Below are 26,540 nucleotides of genomic sequence, written 5' to 3'. Positions count from 1 at the left end.
CAGTTCCGGGTACCAAGTCCTTCATGGCCAATCCGGAACAATGAGTATTGTTCTCACTCCTCTTTTTCTTACAATTCTCAGCACCTTTGGTATGAGAGGAAGAGGAGGAAACACATAGACCGGCTGGAACACCCACGGTGTTACTAGTGCGTCCACAGCTATCGCCTGAGGGTCCCTTGACCTGGCGCAATACCATTTTAGCTTTTTGTCGAGGCGGGACGCCATCATGTCCACCTGTGGCAGTTCCCGTCGATTTGCAATCTGCGTGAAGACTTCTTGGTGAAGTCCCCACTCTCCCGGGTGGAGGTCGTGCCTGCTAAGGAAGTCTGCTTCCCAGTTGTCCACTCCCGGAATGAACACTGCTGACAGTGTGCTGACGTGATTCTCCGCCCAGCGAAGAATTCTGGTGGCTTCTACCATCGCCACCCTGCTCCTTGTGCCGCCTTGGCGGTTTACATGAGCCACTGCGGTGATATTGTCTGACTGGATCAGAACCGGTTGGTCGCGAAGCAGGGTCTCCGCTTGACTTAGGGCGTTGTATATGGCCCATAGTTCCAGGATATTGATGTGAAGGCAAGTCTCCTGCCTTGACCACAGCCCTTGGAAATTTCTTCCCTGTGTGACTGCCCCCCACCCTCGGAGGCTTGCATCCGTGGTCACCAGGACCCAGTCCTGAATGCCGAATCTGCGACCTTCGAGAAGGTGAGCACTCTGCAGTCACCACAGGAGAGACACCCTTGCTCTGGGGGATAGGGTGATTAACCGATGCATCCGAAGATGTGATCCGGACCACTTGTCCAGTAAGTCCCATTGGAAGGTATGGAACCTGCCGAAGGGAATGGCCTCGTATGATGCCACCCTCCTTCCCAGGACTCGAGTGCAGTGATGCACTGACACCTGTTTTAGTTTTAATAGATTCCTGACCAGTGTCACGAGCGTCTGAGCTCTCTCTATCGGGAGATAAACCTTTTTCTGGTCTGTGTCTAGGATCATGCCTAGAAGAGGCAGATGAGCTGTAAGAACCAACTGCGACTTTGGAATATATAGAATCCAGCCGTGTTGCCGTTTCACTTCCGGAGAAAGCGATACGCTGTTCAGTAACTGCTCTCTTGATCTCGCTTTTATGAGGAGATCGTCCAAGTACGTGATAATAGTGACACCTTGCTTCCGCAGGAGCACCATCATTTCCGCCATTACCTTGGTAAATATTCTCAAGGCCGTGGAGAGGCCAACCGGCCACGTCAGAAATTGGTAATGACAATTCCGTACCGCAATTCTGAGGTACGCCTGATTAGGTGGATAAATGGGGACACGAAGGTATGCATCCCTGTTGCCCCGAGACACCATAAAATCTCCCCCTTTTTTAGGCTTGCAATGAACGCTCTTAGCGATTTCATCTTGCACTTGAACCTTTCCAGGTATATGTTCAGGGATTTTAAATTCAATATGGGTCTGACCGAACCTTCCGGTTTCGGGACTACAACCTGGTGGAATAATAACCTCCTCCTTGTCGAAGGAAGGGAACCTTGACCACCACCTGTTGAAAATACAACTTGTGAATTGCAGTTAACCCTGTTACCCTCTCGCAGGGGGAAGCCGGCAGAGCCGTCAGTGAGGAGGCATCTTCTCCAAATCCAGCTTGTATCCCGGAGACACAACATCTATTGCCCAGGGATCTAATAGGGAGTGAACCCACTTGTGGCTGAACTTACGAAAGCATGCCCCCACCGGGCCTAGCTCCGCCTGTGGAGCTCCAGCGACATGCGGTGGATTTTTGCAGAGTTCGGGGAGGACTTTCCTGGGAACTAGCTGTTCCATTGCTTATTCTACAGGACACGTCAAGCAGAAATCGACATAGCTTTGACTCTAGGACCCAGTATACTCCTGTCTCTTTGGGCATGTTTTATATATATATATATATATATATATATATGTACCTATCTCTTAAGACAGCATCTTCAATACATATATATCTCTATATATACATATATATATATCTATATGCATACTAGGGTCTCAATCTCTGCTGATAAGGTACCTGTCCACGCTGCCACCGCGCTATAAACCCATGCCGACACAATCGCCGGTCTGAGTAGCGTACTAGAATGTGCACGCTATCTGCAGGATTCCTGAGAATAGCTAGTGCTACCTTCTGTGCAAACGTGGCACCCTAGGGGAAGATTCCCATCACATCCTGGCCCTAGTGGGGAAAGGATACTGCCTGAGAATTTTTTTGTGGGAAGCTGCAGTCTCTTGTCTGGAGATTCCCGCTCTTTTTCCTCATGAGAGGAGGGAAATTTACCTCAGCTTTCTTCCCCTTAACATGTGTACCCTTGTGTCAGGGACAAATGAGTCATCAGTGATATGCAAATCATCTTTTATTACAATAATCATATATTGAATACCTTTCAGCCATTTTGGCTGTAACTTTGCATTATCGTAGTCGACACTGGAGTCAAACTCTGTGTCGATATCAGTGTTTATTATTTTGGATAGTGAGCATTGTGAGACTCTGAAGGTCTCTGTGACATAGGGACAGACATGGGTAGATTTCCTGTCTGTTCTCTAATCTTTTGTGCAATAAATTCACCTCAGCACTTACACATATCCAAACAGGTGTCGGCGTTGTCGACGGAGACACCCTCTCACACACATATTTGCCTTATCTCCTCCTAAGGGGAGCCTTTTACCTCAGACATGTCGACACACACGTACCGACACACCACACACACAGGGGATGCTCTATTTGAAGACAGTTCCCCCACAAGGCCCTTTGGAGAGACAGAGAGAGAGTATGCCAGCACACACCCCAGCGCTATATGATCCAGGAATCACACAGTAACTTAGTGTTAACCCAGTAGCTGCTGTATATATTGTTTTTGCACCAAATTTATATGCCCCCCCTCTCTTTTTACCCTCTTCTATTGCAGGGGAGAGCCTGGGGAGCTTCTCTCAGCGGATCTGTGGAGAGAAACTGGCGCTGGTGAGTGCTGAGGAAGAAGGCCTCGCCCCCTCAGCGGCGGGCTTCTGTCCCGTTTCTGTGTAAAAATAATGGCGGGGGCTCGTACATATATACAGTGCCTGACTGTATATATGTATAATTTTGCCAAAAGGTATCTTAATTGCTGCCCAGGGCGCCCCCCCCCCCCCTGCACCCTACAGTGACCGGAGTGTGCGGTGTGCTGTGGGAGCAATGGTGCACAGCTGCAGTGCTGTGCGCTACCTTAAGTGAAGACAGGAGTCTTCTGCCGCCGATTTCGATGTCTTCTTGCTTCTGCTGCTTCTATACTTCTGGCTCTGCGAGGGGGACGGCGGCGCGGCTCCGGACGATCAAGGTTAGGTACCTGTGTTCGATCCCTCTGGAGCTAATGGTGTCCAGTAGCCTAAGAAGCGCAACTTAGCTGCAGTGAGTAGGTTTGCTTCTCTCCCCTCAGTCCCTCGTAGCAGAGAGTCTGTTGCCAGCAGAAGCTCTCTGAAAATAAAAAACCTGACTAAATACTTTCTTTTCTAGCAAGCTCAGGAGAGCCCACTAGGAGCACCCAGCTCTGGCCGGGCACAGATTCTAACTGAGGTCTGGAGGAGGGGCATAGAGGGAGGAGCCAGTGCACACCAGATAGTACTAAATCTTTCTTTAGAGTGCCCAGTCTCCTGCGGAGCCCGCTATTCCCCATGGTCCTTACGAGTCCCCAGCATCCACTAGGACGTTAGAGAAATAGGGCGAACCGCTTCCGTAGCGCCAAAGTGGCGCAAAGCATCCAGCCATATGGTGCACAAACACTGGGTGAGCGAAGACACATCTGTATACGCCTGCAATGTTTTTGTTCTCTGTTCCCTCATTTCCCATTCCTTGTTTTTTATTTTCTTCATTATAAGCTACATTTTGCTTTGCCACACTGTGCACCATGCAGCCCAACAGAATGCTACAACATGGATGTTTGCTCTGCTGCTCACTGTACAGTATATGGGAATGGAGCAGGTCTCCTGTCCGCCCGCCATCGCAGACTGACTTTACTATCACTGACTTAAACGCTTTGTAATGCGAGAATACGCTTTTAGTTCCCCCAGAACCTCCACTTATGTATGTTTGTATGCATGAGCGCTGGTGACATGCCACCGGCCGGCACATGCGCGGTACACCCCCCCTTCCCCAGGAGCGTCGCCACTTCCTATCAACGCACGGCGCATGCGCCGGACAAGTCTCGCGTTTCCAACAAGAACCAGTGACGTGAGTTCCCTGCGCCTGCGCAGCGGGCAGGATGAGTCCCGGAGAGGTGCTGGCACGGAGCGCCCCAGCAGCAGCAGCGGAGTGCCGGCAGCAGGAGACGGGAAGGAGCCTTGTTTTGCTGACCTGGAAAGTGTCGGTGCGCGGGCCCTGCGTGTGGCGGAGCCTATGAGCCGCTGTTCGGGGTGCAGACCCCTCCGGCGGGACGGGCAGCTTCCCTGCGAGGTTGCGGGACGGGCAGCTTCCCTGCGAGGTTGCGGGACATCTAGCCGGAGTTACACGAACATGGTAGTTAGCTGAGGTGAGGACTATCCCGGAGGAGCCCAATGAGTGGCACACAGCCTGCGGCCTCGGACAGGTGAGTGTCAGCTCTGCAGCCTGGGTCTTTCCTAGCTGTAATGTCCTCTCCCTGCAGTGACTGGGCTGTGCCATAACTTATAATATAATGGAGGCTGCTTCTCTGGGAGTAGTCTGTGTCTCTCTCTGCAGTGTTACATGCCCCTGGCTGCTGTGGGATCATTGCTGATACAGATCATTTCTCTCATCGCTATAAGCCCTGTTCCTGGCATTGCAGGACAGGCCTGACCCTGCTCACTAGAAGCTGCTCTGCACCCAAGCTCTCTGCTGCCCAGTGTTATGGCTCAGGCTTCATGTACAGTATTGTTATTATTCCCACCAGTCCATAGTGCGCTGTATCCTTCACTGCAGATAGTTTAACAAGTGCCCACCGCTGCTTACCCTGCCCCCTTACCCGGCATACAGTGCTTACCCATCCCCTTACCCCATACACAGTGCTCACCTAGTGCCGCTGCTTCCTGTGCTCCCTTACCTGGTATGCAGTGCTCACCTAGTGCCGTTGCTTACTGTGACCCTTACCTGGCACGCAGTGCTCACCTAGGGCCGCTGCTTACTGTGACCCTTACCTGGCTTGCAGTGCTCACCTAGTGCCGCTGCTTACTGTGACCCTTACCTGGCACGCAGTGCTCACCTAGGGCCGCTGCTTACTGTGACTCTTACCTGGCTTGCAGTGCTCACCTAGTGCCGCTGCTTACTGTGACCCTTACCTGGCTTGCAGTGCTCACCTAGTGCCGCTGCTTACTGTGACCGTTACCTGGCACGCAGTGCTCACCTAGTGCTGCTGCTTACTGTGACCCTTACCTGGCACACACTGCTCACCTAGTGCTGCTGCTTACTGTTACCCTTACCTGGCACGCAGTGCTCACCTAGTGCCGCTGCTTACTGTGACCCTTACCTGGCACGCAGTGCTCACCTAGTGCTGCTGCTTACTGTGACCCTTACCTGGCACGCAGTGCTCACCTAGGGCCGCTGCTTACTGTGACCCTTACCTGGCATGCAGTGCTCACCTAGTGCCGCTGCTTACTGTGACCCTTACCTGGCATGCAGTGCTCACCTAGTGCTGCTGCTTACTGTACCTCTTACCTGGCACGCAGTGCTCACCTAGTGCCGCTGCTTACTGTGACCCTTACCTGGCATGCAGTGCTCACCTAGTGCCGCTGCTTACTGTGACCCTTACCTGGCATGCAGTGCTCACCTAGTGCCGCTGCTTACTGTGACCCTTACCTGGCACGCAGTGCTCACCTAGTGCCGCTGCTTACTGTGACCCTTACCTGGCTTGCAGTGCTCACCTAGTGCCGCTGCTTACTGTGACCCTTACCTGGCACGCAGTGCTCACCTAGGGCCGCTGCTTACTGTGACCCTTACCTGGCTTGCAGTGCTCACCTAGTGCCGCTGCTTACTGTGACCCTTACCTGGCTTGCAGTGCTCACCTAGTGCCGCTGCTTACTGTGACCGTTACCTGGAACGCAGTGCTCACCTAGTGCTGCTGCTTACTGTGACCCTTACCTGGCACGCAGTGCTCACCTAGTGCTGCTGCTTACTGTTACCCTTACCTGGCACGCAGTGCTCACCTAGTGCCGCTGCTTACTGTGACCCTTACCTGGCACGCAGTGCTCACCTAGTGCTGCTGCTTACTGTGACCCTTACCTGGCACGCAGTGCTCACCTAGGGCCGCTGCTTACTGTGACCCTTACCTGGCACGCAGTGCTCACCTAGTGCCGCTGCTTACTGTGACCCTTACCTGGCATGCAGTGCTCACCTAGTGCTGCTGCTTACTGTACCTCTTACCTGGCACGCAGTGCTCACCTAGTGCCGCTGCTTACTGTGACCCTTACCTGGCATGCAGTGCTCACCTAGTGCCGCTGCTTACTGTGACCCTTACCTGGCATGCAGTGCTCACCTAGTGCCGCTGCTTACTGTGACCCTTACCTGGCACGCAGTGCTCACCTAGTGCCGCTGCTTACTGTGACCCTTACCTGGCTTGCAGTGCTCACCTAGTGCCGCTGCTTACTGTGACCCTTACCTGGCATGCAGTGCTCACCTAGTGCCGCTGCTTACCGTGACCCTTACCTGGCTTGCAGTGCTCACCTAGTGCTGCTGCTTACTGTACCTCTTACCTGGCACGCAGTGCTCACCTAGTGCTGCTGCTTACTGTGACCCTTACCTGGCACGGAGTGCTCACCTAGTGCCGCTGCTTACTGTGACCCTTACCTGGCACGCAGTGCTCACCTAGTGCCGCTGCTTACTGTGACCCTTACCTGGCTTGCAGTGCTCACCTAGTGCTGCTGCTTACTGTGACCGTTACCTGGCATGCAGTGCTCACCTAGTGCCGCTGCTTACTGTGCCCCTAACCTAGCACGCAGTGCTCACCTAGTGCTGCTGCTTACTGTGACCGTTACCTGGCATGCAGTGCTCACCTAGTGCTGCTGCTTACTGTGACCCTTACCTGGCACGGAGTGCTCACATAGTGCTGCTGTTTACTCAGCCCCTTACCTGGCACGCAGTGCTTACCAGGTGTCGCTGCTTACGTTTCCCCTTACCTGGCACACAGTGCCTACCTAGTCCCGCTGCTTACGGTGCCACTTACCTGGCACACAGTGCTTAATGTAGCGCCGCTGCTTACTCTGTTTATGTGTGTATACTTAATATTATCTACAATTATTGGTAAGATTATGTCCTGATGCAGGGACCAGAGTATCTTGAACGTTTGCTGCTTTCAAAAATATGTTTATGGTTATTAAAAAGTATAATAAAACAATAAAAGCTTATTACAAGTTTTATCTTTATATTCTGGCTACTGTGAGTGTTAGTGAAGTCATCTGCAACACACACACACACACACACACACACACACACACACACACACACACACACACACACACACACACACACACGCACTCTGTATAGTCAAAATGCTGGCCCCAGTGTTCACCAAGGTATTGGAACAGTGTGTGTCTGTGCATATCGATCTCAGCTTTCTCAGGAAGTTTCTGATGAGACGCTGCCATATTTTGCAAACGCCATTGTTTGCTAGTTTATAAGTATAAACATTACTGCGCTTCCATTTGAAACATCTTTGTCTCTCAGTAAATTGCTGTAAGAATTAAGTAACCCAACTAAATTAGTGATCATACGAAGACTGACATTTTTCATACCTTTTATTATGCATTGCCTCTTGTGAGAACTTCTGAATATTGTTATTTTTTGTTCTCTTGCAAATACCAAATGCTGCATTTTTATTATTTTAATGTATGTAGCAATTTTTTATTTGTCTATTGGTTTATTACATTTATAATTATTTAATTTGCTGTATTGGTCTTGCAGATATAAACGTGGGTATTCTTATGTCTGAGAGATATAACAATATTATTGCATGCCAAAGTCAAACAATTATGTCAACATTTTCCATGTTAGTTTGAACACTGGAGCTCTGTTTCATTGGGGTCTATGGATTCGATTTTTTGTTACTGCTGGAATGAGATTCTCAGCGCTGATTGACTTGGGGACACATTTATTGCTGGATGCTTAAATACATTTAAAGTGAAAGTAAGCTACTGTTATGATTTTAAAAGGGAAACTGTCCTATTTTATGTGCTACAAAACGGGATACGTCATTAGGTCGACACCACTATTGGTTGACATTAGTTTTTTTCACATTTTTTTGGACTTTTTCATACTTTACGATCCACGTGGACTACGATTGGGAACGGTAATCTGTGCCAAGTGCAGTTGTAGCGGAGCGAGGCACCTTGCCCGAAGCTCGCTCGCCATGGGAGGGGACACGGTGCACTAATTGGGGTTCCCGGTCACTGTACGGAGAAAACTACCAAAAAACAAACAAACAAAAAACCTCATGTTGACCTAGAGTCCCTGTCGATCTAGAAACCATGTCGACCACTACTGGTCGACAGTAAATCTAATCTACCTAACATACCACATCCCATTTTTTCAGCATTTATTAAAGTTGTAAAAACCAGCCATTTGACACAGTGGTGTATTAAGCCTGGAGAAGTGATGAAGCAGTGATAAGTACAAGGTGATAACGCACCAGCCAATCAGCTCAAAAATGTTAATTGACAGTTACGAGCTGATTGGCTGGTGCGTTATCACTTTTCCAGGCTTAATACATCTGCCCCAATGTAACTGCCCCCACTGCTCGGCTTATGGCCCCTCATCGCCGTCTGCACTGTCCTGCCAGCTTATTTGCCACATTTTGGGGTGGGGTTTAAGAATTATTTCCCCACTCATTCACATTCTTCACATAAGTAGCGCACTGCAGAATTATCATGCGGCATCCACAGCTTGTGGCTTCTAATTTACTTGTGCAGGAATTGGGGTGGAGGAAATGTAATAAGGTGTGAGAATCAGAAAGAGAGATTTTGATAAAATTCTCCTGTATTTATTTATTTTTTAAGTGGCAATCATTTACATGGCAAACACAGGTTGATTTTGCCATGTAAATGATTAAAAAAAAAAAAAAAAAAAAAAAAAGTCGAATTTTACAAAAACTTCTCACACCCGATTACATTTCCCCCCTGGGAACACACTTTGCAGAAATAGCCTGCAATCTGTGCGTAATAGTAATCCATGCTCACAGGGCACAAGGACTGTCTGCAGAGTATTCTACACACGTTGTTGTTGTTGTTATTGCTCTTTACCTGTTTGTTATTATTTTATGGGTATATGTTTCCACAGGGTTGGGTAACAGACTAATGATGGTATGCTGGTGTATCTAGTCTGAACTTTTACCGTATTAATGGTTTAGTCTCGGGGCGGATATCTGTTTATCCCAAACGTACTTGCATTCCTTTACTGATGTTTTCCCTACTACACCTGGTGGGAGTTTGTTCTGAGCTTATGCTACTCATTCCTGTATCAGCATCTTACAAAAGAAGTAGACAAGGGTATCCTGTGCATTTCCTAATAGGTTTGTTACGCCATGTTATTATGATGGGTCCTGCTTGGATGAATTCACAATCTAGAGAAACACCACATAAGCAATTCAGTTCTGCACATTTGCTATAGCCGTACAAGTAGTGCTGGTTGTTACAATTATATTGTACAACTGTGATATCAGATTGGCGCACAATACATATAGCGTTGCATTCATTTTCCTTATTTTCTAAGTAATCTATTTAATGTTACATTTGTAGAAACTCATAGTTTGGCATTTTTGGGGGTACAGACTGATTTCCCCATTTTCACCTACACTGTTCATGGCAAAAATTTTCGTTCAAATCCTGTTTTTAGGAATTTTGAATTTGCACCTATTCAATTCCAAAATCACAAAAACAGGATTTGTGGGAAAACTATTAACATGAAAATGAGGAAATCAGTCTGTACCCCCAAAAATGCTAAACTAAGATAGGATAACAGTATAGACGTGAAATAGATGTCATATTAAATAGATTTGGGGTACTTAAACTGAGTCAATTGGCTGTTATACCCCTTTCTATACCCCTTTTCCACTCGGCTCACCAGCGCCGCCCTTCCATTCACTGTGAACGGGAGCCGTGTCGCCTCGACACGGCTTCCGTTCACACTACACAGCTTACCGGGTTGAACACGTGTTCAACCCGGCAAGCTACCCGGGTAGGATTCCCGGATCACTTGATCCGGGAATTTGCAGGGGGGGCCATTTCCACTAGGAAAAAACATGGGTAAATGCGCGCCCCCGCGCATTTACCCGTGTTTTTAGAGCTAGTGGAAAAGGGGTATAAGTGCTCTCATTCAATTCTGGGGGAGGGAGGGGAAATGGGTATAAGTTTACGTTTGGGTCATTTCAGGAGACTTAAAAATAAAAGTGAAAAAAGACTGACTACTCCCACCTGCCAGCCTAAAAACATTTGTCCCACTCATAAAGCACCCCAATATACCTGTCCCATACCTTGAACTCCAAATTACGTCACATTACAATTTTTCACCCCAAAAATGCCGTCATCATTGGCCAGCTAAAAATAAATAAAACCGTCAAAGTGCCTGCTTAGTCATTAGGGAAGGTGGGGGTGCCCAAGTTGTTGTGAACCAAATCCTGACATTTTTACCTTTTTTAAAACAGAGATTTTCCCACACTTTACACCTGCTGAGAGCAGGTGAAGTGAAATTCACGGTAAAATTATAGACAATTATTGCGACTGATTGAATAGGAGTCTTTCACGATTTGCAGTAAAATTGCAGTTTTTCGTATAAAAAAACGGTTATCGCAGCTAATTGAATACTCCCCTGTGTGTTGAACGGATTGCCTGTTCTCCTGGGAGAAATTGGAAGCTATATTGCACCTCTTTGTCTTACTACCAATATACCGGCTAATATCACCATTTAGCACTGAGCATCCGACAGCTAATATCTAGCACATGGTCTCTGCTGTAACTACCCAGTGACAGAGCGGTGCTGTCTGCACCTGACACAGCAGCATCGCCCGGCACACAGGATCCTCCATCAGTCAGCTGTTTCCTCCGGTGACTAGCCGCAGTCCAGTTGGTGCCCACCGCACCTGAATGCGCTGCAGAGACTAGATCCACGGCTACACGCTGCCTACATTCCGGTGACCGGCCGGTACTGTGATAACGGAGACCACGTGCACAGGCAAGGTACATCTGAATTCCCCAGTACGCTATTTAGCGTTAGCGACAATCTTCACACACCCGCAAGGGACAGTGTGATCTGGCGTTATCTCTGCCGGGACCGTGCCATGTCTCAAGTTACCAGACCCCCACCGTACAGTGTCACAGGTACAGAGTCTCTATTTACACACAGGACACTACTGCGGATTCACCCTAAGTAAGGAGCGGAGTATCTCAATGATCCGTACATGGGGATACGGTCGTTAGGTCGACCACTGAATGTTGACATTGGCATTAGCTCGACACGGACATTAGGTTGACGTACTAGGTCGACAGGTCGACATGAGTTTTTCGCTTTTTTTTTTTTTTTTTTCTTAAATTTTTGGACTTTTTCTTACTTCACAATCCACGTGGACTACAATTGGGAGCGGTAACCTGTGACCAGCGGTAGCGGAGCGAGGCACCATGACCGAAGCTCGCGAGCCATGCGAGGGGACACGGTGCACTAATTGGGGTTCCTCGTCACTTTATGAAGAAAACGACACCAAAAAAAGTCCAAAAACTCATATCAACCTTTTAACCTGTCGACCTAAGTTGTGTCGACCCATACCCCGTACATGTGAGTCTATTAAGAATGATTAAAAGGACTATATAATCTGCTTTGTCCTGTATTGGACACTTACAATTATTGAGACTGCGTAATACTACAGTAACATTAGACATACATCGCAATTAATGCTTCAAGAAATGCTTTACGCTATTATTGTGTATACTAGCTGTGACTAATTAGCTCCTCGGAGTATTATTTTGTATTTTTATGCTTGATTTTTTATATTAATAAAACATTTATTGTATATTTTATTGTCATTGCCTTCCTAGCACTTTTTTTAAAGATGGCGGGCAAAATTACACCTAATGGTCATTTTTACGTTTTTAAAGAGAGAATAAGAATTATAATTAAACATTAAAATACTCATACAGGCAATAAAAATCCCTTTCTTTTTCTTTCATAGCCTTTTAAAGTATACTTCATGGTTCAATTTAAACCAAAAAGAACATAACTCATCTGCCTTAGGTTGCTAATTCTAATTGAACACACTTTTTTTTTTTTTGCACCAAAAAAATTAAGTATGAAGTAAAGGAATGTATAATGAACTCTGAGTCAGGCAAGATTGACAAAGCATTTTTTTTCTGGAATCTCCATATTTCGATTGACAAACGGTCAAAATTTCAAAGTGATATGTGGATTAAGCCCTGAGATGTGAATTTTTTTACAGATACACCTCTGAAAAAACGGAGTGTTAGGAGGGGCATTTCCCAGCAATTTTTCTAAACTTTAAGGGGTATATGCAATTGCGGTCGAATTGCCGCAAATGTCGAAAAACGGGCCGTTTTCGACACAAAAAACGTGTCGAATTGGATTCGTCAATGCAATACAGTACTTTTCGACAAAAAATACGGATGTTTGAAATTCGACTTTTTCAAATTCGACATTTAACAAATTCGACATGTCTGCACTGTTAAAAATGCGGCTTTTCGACAAAAGTATATTCAATTGAAGAATGTCAATTCGACAACAGCGCTTTTCGACAGTAAATTCGTCATTTTCAATCCGCCTCACTTTGCTGGCGGAATGTAATAAAATTGTTTAAAAACATGTTTTTTTTGGTGTTTTTTTTATTGCTAATAGCATATCTATTTATATTAGAAGGGATTAGGTACTTGGTTTGTGTATGTAGGAGGCACAAGTATTATTTATAATTTTTTTTAAATATATTTATTTTTTAAATGGAATGGGTTAAAAACCAGAAAAAAAAATGCGTGGGGTCCCCCCTCCTAAGCATAACCAGCCTCGGGCTCTTTGAGCCGATCCTGGTTGTAAAAATACGGGGGGAAAAATGACAGGGGATCCCCCGTATTTTTATAACCAGCACCGGGCTCTGCGTCTGGTCCTTGGGCAAAAAATACGGGGGACAAAAAGCGTAGGGGTCCCCCATATTTTTAACACCAGCACCGGGCTCCACTAGCTGGGGAGATAATGCCACAGCCGGGGGACACTTTTATATCGGTACCTGCGGCCGTGGCATTAAAACCCCAACTAGTCACCCCTGGCCGGGGTACCCTGGAGGAGTGGGGACCCCTTCAATAAAGGGGTCCCCCCCTCCAGCCACCCAAGGGCCAGGGGTGAAGCCCGAGGCTGTCCCCCCCCCCCCCCCCCCCCCCATCCATGGGCTGCAGATGGGGGGCTGATAGCCAGAGTGTAAAATGAAAGAATATTGTTTTTTGCAGAAGAACCACAAGTACCAGCATGCGTGGGTAAACGGGCCTGCTGGTACCTGTAGTTCTTATGCAAAAATATACCCAAATAAAAACAGGACACGCACACCGTGAAAATACAACTTTATTTCACACATGCATACTTACCTATGTTGACACGCCGACTGCCACGTTTCCAATGTCGACGAATCCGGGGTACCTGTAAATAAAATTATACTCGCCTAAATCCAGTGTCCTGTGATATTTGTAATCCACGTACTTGGCAAAAAAAAAAAAACGCATACCCGATCCACACGGACTGAAAGGGGGGTCCCATGTTTACACATGGGACCCCTTTCCCCGAATGCTGAGACCCCCTGTGACTCCTGTCACAGAGGGTCCCTTCAGGCAATCAGGGAGCGCCACGTCCTGGCACTCTCCTGATTCCCTATGCGCGTCTGAGCTGGCAGACAGCGCATCGCACAGCACCTCCATTAGTTTCAATGGTAGGAACTTTGTGGTCAGCGGTGGGGTTACCTGCGGTCAGCCGCTGACCGCGGGTGACCTGACCGCAAAGTTCCCACCATTAAAGATAATGGAGGGGGCTGTGCGATGCACGTCTGACAGCTCAAACGCGCATAGCCAATCAGGAGAGTGCCACGACGTGGCGCTCCCTGATTGGCTGAAGGGACCCTCTGTGACAGCAGTCACGGGGGGGTCTCTGCATTCGGAGAAAGGGGTCCCATGTGTAAACATGGGACCCCTTTCCGTCCGTGTGGATCGGGTATGCGTTTTTCTCTGACGTCCTAGTGGATGCTGGGGACTCCGTAAGGACCATGGGGAATAGACGGGCTCCGCAGGAGACTGGGCACTCTATAGAAAGATTTAGGACTACCTGGTGTGCACTGGCTCCTCCCCCTATGACCCTCCTCCAAGCCTCAGTTAGATTTCTGTGCCCGGCTGAGCTGGATGCACACTAGGGGCTCTCCTGAGCTCCTAGAAGAAAGTATAGTGTAGGTTTTTTATTTTCAGTGAGACCTGCTGGCAACAGGCTCACTGCAACGAGGGACTAAGGGGAGAAGAAGCGAACCTACCTAAGTGGTGGTAGCTTGGGCTTCTTAGGCTACTGGACACCATTAGCTCCAGAGGGATCGAACACAGGACCCGACCTCGTCGTCCGTTCCCGGAGCCGCGCCGCCGTCCCCCTTACAGAGCCAGAAACAAGAAGGTGGTCCGGAAAATCGGCGGCTGAAGACTTCTGTCTTCTCCAAGGTAGCGCACAGCACTGCAGCTGTGCGCCATTGCTCCTCATGCACACCACACACTGCGGTCACTGATGGGTGCAGGGCGCTGGGGGGGGCGCCCTGAGCAGCAATAGTAACACCTTGGCTGGCAAAACTAACACCATATATAGCCCCAGAGGCTATATAGGTGTATATTAACCCCTGCCAGAAACGATAAAATAGCAGGAGAAAGCCCGCCGAAAAAGGGGCGGAGCCAACTCCCTCAGCACACTGGCGCCATTTTTCCCTCACAGCTCCGCTGGAAGGAAGCTCCCTGGCTCTCCCCTGCAGTCCTGCACTACAGAAAGGGTAAAAAAGAGAGGGGGGGCACAATTTAGGCGCAGTATATATATATTATAGGCAGCTATAGGGGAAAACACTCTGTATAGTGATATCCCTGTGTTATATAGCGCCCTGGTGTGTGCTGGCATACTCTCCCTCTGTCTCCCCAAAGGGCTTTGTGGGGTCCTGTCCTCTGTAAGAGCATTCCCTGTGTGTCTACTGTGTGTCGGTACTGCTGTGTCGACATGTATGATGAGGATAATGATGTGGAGGCGGAGCAAATGCCTGTGAATGTGATGTCACCCCCTGCGGGGTCGACACCAGTGTGGATGGACTTATGGAAGGAATTACGTGACAGTGTCAGCTCCTTACATAAAAGGTTTGACGACATAGGACAGCCGGCTACTCAGCTTGTGCCTGTCCAAGCGTCTCAAATGTCATCAGGGGCTATAAAACGCCTGCTACCTCAGATGACAGAAACAGATGTCGACACGGATACCGACTCCAGTGTCGACGATGATGAGACGTGTGTACCCTCCAATAGCTCCACCCGTTATATGATTGAGGCTATGAAAAATGTATTACACATTTCTGATGATACCCCAGGTACCACAAAAAAGGGTATTATGTTTGGTGAGAAAAAACTACCAGTAGTTTTTCCTGCATCTGACGAATTAAATGAGGTGTGTGAGGAAGCGTAGACTTCCCCAGATAAGAAATTGATCATTTCTAAACGGTTAATGGCTGCGTACCCTTTCCCGCCAGAGGATAGGTCACGCTGGGAAACACCCCCTAGGGTAGATAAAGCGCTGACACGCTTATCAAAGAAGGTGGCACTACCGTCTCCGGATACGGCCGCCCTAAAAGAACCTGCTGATAGAAAGCAGGAAAGTACCCTAAAAGCTATATACACACACACTGGCATTATATTGAGACCCGCTATTGCATCAGCTTGGATGTGCAGTGCTGCAGCTGCGTGGTCAGACTCCCTGTCGAAAAACATTGATACCATGGATAGGGACAATATTTTGCTAACCATTGACCATATAAAAGACGCGGTCTTATACATGCGTGATGCACAGAGGGATATTTGCCGGCTGGCATCAAAAATAAGCGCTGTCCATTGCCGCCAGACGGGGGTTATGGACTAGGCAATGGTCAGGTGATGCCGACTCCAAGCGGCACATGGAAGTTTTACCCTATAAAGGGGTGGAACTTTTTGGGGAAGGTCTTTCAGACCTCATTTCCACAGCTACTGCTGGGAAATCGACTTTTTTTCGCCACAGGCTACCCCACAGCAAAAGAAAGCACCGTATTATCAGGTACAGTCCTTTCGGCCCCAGAAAACTAAGCGGGCTAGAGGCTCATCCTTTCTGCCGAGGGGCAGAGGAAGGGGGAAAAAGCTGCAGCACACAGCTAGTTCCCAGGAGCAGAAGTCCTCCCCTGCGTCCGGTAAGTCCACAGCATGACGCTGGGGCTGCTCAGGCGGAATCGGGAACGGTGGGGGCACGTCTCAGGTTTTTCAGCACACAGTGGGCTCTCTCACAAATGGAGCCCTGGGTCCTTCAAGTAGTATCTCAGAGGTACAGGCTGGAATTCGAGACGTCTCCCCCCCCCCCCCGCCGTTTCCTAAAATCTGCCTTGCCGGCAACTCCCTCTGCCAGGGAGGCAGTGTTGGTGGCTATTCAAAAACTGTATTCACAGAAAGTGATTGTCAAGGTACCCCTCCTTCAGCAAGGAAAGGGTTACTACTCCACAATGTTTGTGGTACCGAAACCGGACGGTTCGGTGAGACCCATCTTAAATTTAAAAGCCTTGAACACTTATATCAAAAGGTTCAAGTTCAAGATGGAATCGCTCAGGGCGGTTATTGCGAGCCTGGAGGAGGGGGATTACATGGTATCCCTGGACATCAAGGATGCGTACCTGCATGTCCCCATTTACCCTCCGCACCAGGAGTACCTCAGATTTGTGGTACAGGACTGTCACTATCAGTTCCAGACGCTGCCGTTTGGGTTATCCACGGCACCGAGGGTCTTTACCAAGGTAATGGCCGAAATGATGATACTCCTTCGCAAGAAGGGAGTTTTAATTATCCCGTACTTGGACGATCTCCTGATAAAGGCGAGGTCCAAAGAACAGTTGATAGTGGGGGTGGCACTTTCTCAGGAAGTGCTACAACAGCACGGCTGGATTCTCAATATTCCAAAGTCACAGCTGGTTCCGACGACACGTCTTCTGTTCCTGGGAATGATTCTGGACACAGACCAGAAAAGAGTGTTTCTTCCACTGGAAAAAGCCGAGGAATTGTCATCTCTGGTCAGAGACATCCTAAAACCAGGAAAAGTGTCGGTACATCAATGCACACGAGTCCTGGGAAAAATGGTAGCTTCGTACGAAGCAATTCCATTCGGAAGGTTCCACGCAAGGACGTTCCAGTGGGACCTGTTGGACAAATGGTCCGGGTCCCATCTCCAGATGCAACAGCGGATAACCCTATCGGCCAGAACCAGGGTGTCGCTGCTGTGGTGGCTGCAGAGGGCTCATCTACTAGAGGGCCGCAGATTCGGAATACAGGACTGGGTCCTGGTGACCACGGATGCCAGCCTTCGGGGCTGGGGGGCAGTCACAAAAGGAAGAAATTTCCAAGGACTGTGGTCAAATCAGGAGATTTCTCTTCACATAAATATCCTGGAGCTAAGGGCCATTTCCAATGCCCTAAGCCAGGCAAGACCCCTGCTTCAAAACCAGCCGGTACTGATCCAGGCAGACAACATCACGGCGGTCGCCCATGTAAACAGACAGGGCGGCACGAGAAGCAGGATGGCGATGGCAGAAGCCACAAGGATTCTCAGATGGGAAGAGAATCATGTGTTAGCACTGACGGCAGTGTTCATTCCGGGAGTGGACAACTGGGAAGCAGACTTCCTCAGCAGGCACGACCTCCACCCGGGAGAATGGGGACTTCATCCAGAAGTCTTCCAAATGCTGGTCAACCGGTGGGAAAAACCACAGGTAGACATGATGGCGTCCCGCCTCAACAAGAAGTTGAAAAGATATTGCGCCCGGTCAAGAGACCCTCAGGCGATAGCGGTGGACGCTCTTGTGACACCATGGGTGTACCAGTCGGTTTATGTGTTTCCTCCTCTACCTCTCATACCCAAGGTACTGAGAATAATAAGAAGGCGAGGAGTGAAAACCATACTCGTGGTTCCGGATTGGCCAAGAAGAGCTTGGTACCCGGAACTTCAAGAGATGCTTACAGAGGACCCTTGGCCTCTGCCGCTCAGACAAGACCTGCTGCAGCAGGGACCCTGTCTGTTCCAAGACTTACCGTGGCTGCGTTTGACGGCATGGCGGTTGAACACCGGATCCTGAAGGAAAAGGGTATTCCGGAGGAAGTCATCCCTACCCTGATCAAAGCCAGGAAGGATGTCACCGCAAGACATTATCACCGCATTTGGCGAAAATATGTTGCTTGGTGTGAGGCCATGAAGGCCCCGACGGAGGAATTTCAACTGGGTCGATTCCTGCACTTCCTGCAAGCAGGGGTGACGTTGGGCCTCAAATTGGGGTCCATAAAAGTCCAGATTTCGGCTCTGTCGATTTTCTTCCAGAAAGAACTGGCTTCACTGCCTGAAGTTCAGACTTTTGTCAAAGGAGTACTGCATATTCAGCCTCCTTTTGTGCCCCCAGTGGCACCTTGGGATCTCAATGTGGTTTTGGCATTCCTGAAATCACATTGTTTCGAACCACTTAAGACTGTGGATTTAAAATATCTCACGTGGAAAGTGGTCATGCTGTTGGCCCTGGCGTCGGCCAGGCGGGTTTCAGAATTGGCGGCTTTGTCTTGTAAAAGCCCTTATCTGATTTTCCATATGGATAGGGCAGAATTGAGGACTCGTCCTCAGTTTCTCCCAAAGGTGGTCTCAGCTTTTCACTTGAACCAACCTATTGTGGTGCCTGCGGCTACTGGGGACTTGGAGGATTCCAAGTTGTTGGACGTAGTCAGGGCCCCAAAAAATTTATATTTCCAGGACGGCTGGAGTCAGAAAGACTGACTCGCTGTTTATCCTGGGTGCTCCTGCTTCTAAGCAGTCTATTGCGCGCTGGATTTGTAGCACTATTCAGCTGGCGCATTCTGCGTTAGGCTTACCGCAGCCAAAATCTGTAAAAGCCCATTCCACACGGAAGGTGGGCTCATCTTGGGCGGCTGCCCGAGGGGTCTCGGCTTTACAACTTTGCCGAGCAGCTGCTTGGTCGGGGGCAAACACGTTTGCAAAATTCTACAAATTTGATACCCTGGCTGAGGAGGACCTGGAATTCTCTCATTCGGTGCTGCAGAGTCATCCGCACTCTCCCGCCCGTTTGGGAGCTTTGGTATAATCCCCATGGTCCTTACGGAGTCCCCAGCATCCACTAGGACGTCAGAGAAAATAAGAATTTACTCACCGGTAATTCTATTTCTCGTAGTCCGTAGTGGATGCTGGGCGCCCATCCCAAGTGCGGATTGTCTGCAATACCTGTACATAGTTATTGTTACAAAAATCGGGTTTTGTTGTGAGCCATCTCTTCAGAGGCTCCGTTTGTTATCATACTGTTACCCGGGGTTCCTATCACGTGTTATATGGTGTGGCTGGTATGAGTCTTACCCGGGATTCAAAAATCCTTCCTTATTGTGTCAGCTCTTCCGGGCACAGTTCCTAACTGAGGCTTGGAGGAGGGTCATAGGGGGAGGAGCCAGTGCACACCAGATAGTCCTAAATCTTTCTATAGAGTGCCCAGTCTCCTGCGGAGCCCGTCTATTCCCCATGGTCCTTACGGAGTCCCCAGCATCCACTACGGACTACGAGAAATAGAATTACCGGTGAGTAAATTCTTTTTTTTTTTTGTTGCAAAGTACGTGGATTACAAATATCACTGGACACTGGATTTAGGCGAGTATAATTTTATTTTCAGGTAACCCGGATTGTCGTCGACATTGGAGACGTGGACAGAGTCGGCGTGTCAACATAGGTAAGAATGTATGTGTCGGCAAGTATGTAATAAAGTTGTACTTGTCAAGGTGTGCGTGTCCTGTCTTTATTTGGGTATTTTATTTGCAGAAGAACTACAGGTACCAGCGGGCCCGTTTCCCCCCGCATGCTGATACTTGTGGTTCTCCAAGTACCAGCTTGCGGGGGAGGCTTGCTGGGACTTGTAGTTCTTCTGCAAAAAACAATATTCTTTCATTTTCAACAAGGCTATCAGCCCCCCATCCGCAGCCCTTGGATGGGGGGGGGACATCCTCGGGCTTCACCCCTGGCCCTTGGGTGGCTGGGGGGGGACCCCTTGATTTAAGGGGTCCCCACTCCTCCAGGGTATCCCGGCCAGGGGTGACTAGTTGGGTATTTAATGCCACGGCCGCAGGGAGCGGTATAAAAGTGTCCCCCGGCTGTGGCATTATCTGTCCAGCTAGTAGAGCCCGGTGCTGGTACAAAAAATACTCTCTTTGTCCCCCGTATTTTTTGCACCAGGACCAGGCGCAGAGCCCGGTGCTGGTTGTTAAAATACGGGGGATCCCCTGTCATCCCCCCCCCCATATTTTTGCAACCAGGACCGGCTCAAAGAGCCCAAGGCTGGTTATGCTTAGGAGGGGGGACCCCACGCATTTTTCTCCCGTGTTTTTTAACCATTTCGGCACCGTCTGAAAAGTCGAATCCAGGACGCACTTTTCCATCAATTCCTCCGTTTTTCGACAGCGGGACTGTCGAATCCGTTTTGTATTGAATATGTCGAATTCCGGCACCCCCCCGGCCGGAATTCGACTGTCGAATTGTGTCGAATTCCACCCGGAATTCGACCGCAATTGCATATTCCCCCAACCCCCTATGTCTCAAAAACTGTGAGGCCCAGAGAAGAAAAATTTGACATAGGTTAGTAGCTACATGGTAGTATCAAGTGTACAAAGTATCCTGAAAATCTGAGTCGTGGGTTTCATGCCTGGGTGAACTGGCATGGAATGACCCGCCAAGCTTTATAATGCCAGCAACCGAGAGCAAATCAATGTATTTCCATTTAGTTTTATCAGGAGTCTGATATGAAACCAACTTTGTAATATTGACAGATGCTTAATTCAATAATTATATCTTTGTAACGCCGTACAATTATCTAACATTGATTTTGGTGTGGTCACATGAAGCAATATCCCTTCGGAGTCTGAGGGCGATTCAATTGTTTACTCGCGCCCACAGCTCCCGTCTGAAGTTTTGGGCAATCTTCAGCAGTTTGTGCTGCTGAGCGCAATTAACTGGGTGTCCATTACTTGTTGCGCAAATTTACTGGGTGGCCATTACTTGCACTGGCAGCGATCTGCCGCCATTTTGTTGTATTGGAGCGGCTGCGTGTGACTTGCGGCTACGTGTGACTCGCATCACGCCCCCTTTACGCTGAATCCCAGATGCCCGCCGCTGTAAATCACCTTGCTGCAGCATCTTTCCTGAATGCGTCTGCAAGGAGAAGGGTCGCGCAAGTATGCTGCGGATGGTACGCGTGCGCAGACTAGATGGACGTGTCCGCTGCATCCAGACGTGCGGCTGCGTCCATCTCTGTATCTCCCCCATAGTTATTATTTGCAGAATTTACCTTTTATTTGTCTTATTTGCACATTTTACCCTTTAGAAAACAGCTGTATTTGTCATTTTAATTGTTTAGTATTTTAACACGTATACACCATAGAGGAGCCCGGGAAGCCTTACGGGCACCGAAATCTCAAAGTTGTTTTTTATTTCCTTACGTATGCATTGCTGAATACGCTACAGCTAAACTTATGTCGTCTCTGCTTATATGTTTTGTGTAAGATTGGTACCAGCCCATCTCTCTCTGCTCTGTCACTTTTTCCTGACCTCCTTCTGTGTTTGCCCCAATTGATGCCATGCCATGCACACAAGCCAGGGTATTGTGGAAGGATCATCATACTGGAATATGATTGACTGGATGATTTAAAGGAGGGATAAAACAATTTAGTGTTCACTCTTTACATGCCCATTCCTTCTTTGGGGACCTACCTACACACCTTTTCCTTAAAAACTGCCTGCTACAAATACATACATTTCACTGTACTACCCCAGAATTAATTTATGGACTATTTTCCGGACCTTTCTCCAGTGTTGTATTAAATTGTTGTTTTTACATTTATATCCAATTTAAAAATCTGTACTTTTATTCTTTACAAGTCTCTGCGTACTCTGCTCTAGAGGTCGTTTGTCGCAAATGTCTTCTCCCCATGTATTCATCAGTTTATTTTACTCCTAGCAGAATTTAAATGAACGGCTTAATATATATATTTTTTTAATTACAAATGCGTGAGGAATCCCCAATTCTTAACTAGATCTAGAACTTTCAGCCTACTGCTGGTACCCCAAAATCAGGGGGTAGAGGGGGAGTTTAATGACCCTTTCAGGGTCATCTTGAATTTATTGATTACAGACTATTTTTATGGTCTGCGTGCATCAGTCATCTCTTTACTGGGAGTCTGTATGGCCTTCTGCTGAGTTGTAGCTTCCTGGCATTTCCATGTCTCAGTAGTAGCACCTAGAGTTTACTTGGGCAGCTCTAGCAGAGCAGGTATTTCGTGAACTGGGTTAGAAAGTGACAATGCTAAATTCCTTGTCATATAAACAACCCTTTATGAAGCTAAGAACACTGTACGCTGTTTACTTAAGAAGTACCGTAATGGTACGCTATTGGCGTAGCGATCTCTCAGCCGTAGGCGAGACGCTCAAGCGTCACGTTCGCTCACGGCCCAGTGATCACAGGACACGTTATTGGTTATGTCTAGGGGAATGATTCGCTGTAGCGTAGCGTGCGCTCGAGACCACGAGGAGGTCACCAGCGATGCAGACGCTCACAACACTATACCTTTATGTTAAAACCTTATACCAATGAAATACACTGAATACCTTAATGTGAGTACAGGGTGTAAATGCAACCTTGTGTAACCTGACTAACTACAAAGCTGCTTGAGCGTCACCGACGCTCAAGTGAACACTTAACACTATAGAAAATGCACAGATACTGGTTTAGGTTCCAAAGCCTATTAACTGTATTATATCTAATATACTTGTAAAAAGGGGATAACAGTACAAATGATACACTACAATATAACAGAGACTTCCTAACCACAGAACTAAACAATAAATACAAAAAGACAATACTACTCTGACCTAAATGAAATACAATACAATACTATAATACTATGGGAGATATAAGAGAAAAGAGGAGAGAGAGAGAGAGAGAGATGGAGAGAGAGATGGAGAGAAATTGGCTCACAGAAAGACAATGATTACGGAGAGAAACTTACGCACAAAGGGTATGATCGCCTGCGCCTCGATATCCAGCTCCCGGCTATCAGCAGATAACCGTTGATGAGAGAGTGAGAGCTGGATGTGGTCGGCCTGCCTATTTATGCCCCACACACAATGCAATCTCATGGTCCTACAATCCCATTGTCCATTGGCCGAAGGAATTCGGCCCTGCATCATAACAAAAGGTCATAGGGAGATTCATACAGGTGGGCTGTGACGATTTCCAACAGCTCAGGTGGGTGGGAAACTGGGTTTCCCGCCGCATACCTGAGTATGAGTAAATAATAGAAATGGACATAAACTTCTTATGTCCATAACTATTCGCACGAGCGATTAATACGCTCCAAACCAACACCGGAATATTGCTAATTAAATACTCTTCCGATGGGTACCAAACACTGCTGTATGATTCCTGTTAGACCCTTCGTACGATATAAAGAGGGATTCCTCAGATCTGGGACATTGTATTTTAACCAAACTTTCAGAATCTATCAAAGGGACCATGATCTATAAACTACATTAATTGTGAAAATATGTAACGAATGAGTCGCACGCTACGACCACATAAACTCTACCGTAAATACGCATACCGCGCCTGCGAGTGCACGCTATTGCGGGTATGCGCCTCCACGGGAGAGCGTACGCATGCGCAGCACGGACCAGTGTGCGGTGCAAATATGGCAACGTGCATTGAGACATTTTTCTGACTTTGACAGTCCACCCTTTGGCAGTCAATAATAACTGCCACAAAACATTTAAGGAGAAAAATGTAAGTCAGGGGTTAATTGATTTCCATGGTTGGGTAGGGGAGAAGAGTGGAGTAGGTGTGAAGAGGGTATGACCTAGTGAGAAAGTAGAAGCATGTGTGTATGAGTCCATGTTTGGAGGGTCATGTATCATCGTGCCGTACGTGTGGTAAATCAAGCTTCGAGGTATTGCGAAGTATACATTTGAATTCCTTCTTATCCTGTGGTACAGGTCTGTGGATGGGCTGTCAAACTCTACCGAGCTCATTTCGGCTGTGGTTGTAACAAAATGGGGATGCACATTTTAGTTGATGATACATGAATGGGGGAGGTATGTGGTTGCTGCTATCTGTGCCTGTATTCCCTATCGTCTATGTGTGTCGTTACCTGGGGGTTGTAGAGATGAAGATAAAGAACACTTACGAAAAATGCAATGATATTCTATGTCAGGGAAATGTACATCTGTTGTTGAAGTTGTGTTCGGTATCTGTTGAGAGTCGTCTTCTTTGCGCTGTATTGCTCCTTGGGCATTAGCAAATAGCTTTGTCTGAGCCATCAGATTTACAAAAAAATGTTGGGCTAGCGTAAGTTTAAAAATACTAGGGAAACTGGGGATCCATGGCAAAGTTCATCAAGTGTCCATATTTAAAGTTGTCAAATCTTCTTCTTTGGTGCTTGTCTGTATACATCTCGTCTCGTCAGCTTCCTCGTCCAAGGGGGTCTTTGTATCTGGGAGAAAAGCAGAAAAACAGGTGAAAGAAACGGACCGTATAATCGCATTTTCATCACATTCTGGTTTCTATCATTGGGTCATAAATTAAATCCAGGTTAATTACAGTTTCCTCGCTCCTCAAGCTCATCACTTTTGTACTTTGTTTGCACCTCATTAAAGCCTGCCCGCATCTAAATATTAATCCAATCGATATAACAACACCCAAGATACATAGGAGAAACTTTCCAACATCCATTATGACTCCTTGAGCCCAGTCTCCTAAACCGGAGAACCAATTTCGCGGGTTCAACCATGACACCCAACCAGTCAGCTCATTACCTACAGCAGCAAGGGTGAGATTGTGTTTTCGACGAAATTCCCACTTCAATTGGAGAATATCGTCCATCTTTTGGTCTATGACCTCTACCGGATCCTCGGTGCTATTTGTGATATACGTGCAACACTTTATGCCGTACTGTGTTGCCAATGTAACACAATATCCGCCTGTTACTGCTGTAAGATAATTAAGAACCATCCTATGCTGAACTAGTTCTGTTTTGTAAGCTTGAAGTTCTCTTCCAGTGTATCTAAACGTGTCATCATACATTTCAGTGATATTATCTAACAAATTGGCGAGTGCAGAAATGTATTTATAATTCATCACACCTCGAGCGGTACGAGTGAAATCTAACGCTACCAGAACCTGAATCCCGGTGGATTCATGGATAAGATCAGAGGCCGGATGCTCTAACCTTTCTGACAGTTGTCTTTTAACTCGGTGCTCGTAATGAGTGTGAGTATAAGGAGCTTGGGCACCACGGTGTATGTCCTTCATTTTGTCATGTGTAACAGTCATCACTTCAGGCAATACTTTTCCAATATAACACAATCCTTCAGAGTTTGGGGCAAGCCACTTGTACGCCTTTCTCCCGCATATGAAATATGCATCATCGGGGAGAACACATGGGACGGAGAAGGACATGACCATGTTACAAACCTTCCAGGTGAAATCTCCTGACCCTAATTCTTCCATCTGCCTAATGCACGTATCGGTTTGTACGATATGTGCACAGTATCCTGGTGATACCTCTCCAACTCTAGTAATCCTATTTCCTAAGGCATATCGATACCGGAAAGATTTTCCTCTACTGGCTATGTGGCGTACGAGCTCTGTATCTGTAGGCATTCTATCTGCTCTGTGTGAAAAGGTCATGGTAAGGTTGCTCCATGACACTTCCCAATTTCCCGGCTTTCTGGGATTGGAGATGTTAAAACATAAGAGGGACCTATCCACATGGTATTGGTGGAGCTTCAAACTAGGAGGGCTGGAGATGTTAAACCTCCGGTCCACCGATCTCCCACCACTTAGCTCAAGTACCTCCCCTAACGTTAAAGGAAATGGTACTAGCCCTGATTTACTGTGACCCTGAGGTACTTGAGAGCATACCCAACAATCTGTTTGGTTTAACACGTTACCCACTAGAGAGTGATAGTCACTCAATGGATGCCGGTCCATATGGATATTAAAACTGGATTGGCATTTCTTTATGCATCCATCTTCAACCAGATTATCACAGAGCCTACAGATACAATTTTCTTCAGCTAACAATCCATCACAATTTCTTCTATCGGATCGTTTTCTGATACTCGCCTTTGCTTGTTGGTTTGGTTGATCTTGGAAAACTACGCCTCCATCATCATAATCGGAACCCATTCCAGAACCTCTCTCGACCTCTATGGTACTCTCGCCGGAACAGACTGCTCTGGTCAACAT

At 47.6% G+C, this 26,540-nt stretch overlaps 1 protein-coding gene across 4 annotated transcripts in view; it reads left to right on the top strand.

The window, feature by feature from the left end:
- The first annotated feature begins 4,229 nt into the window (after positions 1-4,229).
- Positions 4,230-26,540, top strand: part of ARHGEF12 (Rho guanine nucleotide exchange factor 12) — a 468,564-nt gene continuing 446,253 nt past the window's right edge. For 3 of the 4 annotated variants that reach the window (XM_063943505.1, XM_063943503.1, XM_063943502.1), the window contains exon 1: positions 4,230-4,580. In XM_063943505.1, coding sequence (XP_063799575.1) covers positions 4,549-4,580 — 32 coding nt within the window. In that variant the 5' untranslated portion in view covers positions 4,230-4,548. The remainder of the gene's footprint in view (positions 4,581-26,540) is intronic. The other variant, XM_063943504.1, reaches the window with a different exon arrangement.

The sequence above is a fragment of the Pseudophryne corroboree genome, chromosome 10 (assembly GCF_028390025.1).
Source record: "Pseudophryne corroboree isolate aPseCor3 chromosome 10, aPseCor3.hap2, whole genome shotgun sequence".
Lineage (NCBI taxonomy): Eukaryota > Metazoa > Chordata > Amphibia > Anura > Myobatrachidae > Pseudophryne > Pseudophryne corroboree.
The sequence above is the reverse complement of the archived record's forward strand: the minus strand, read 5'-3'. Positions and strand labels throughout refer to the sequence as shown.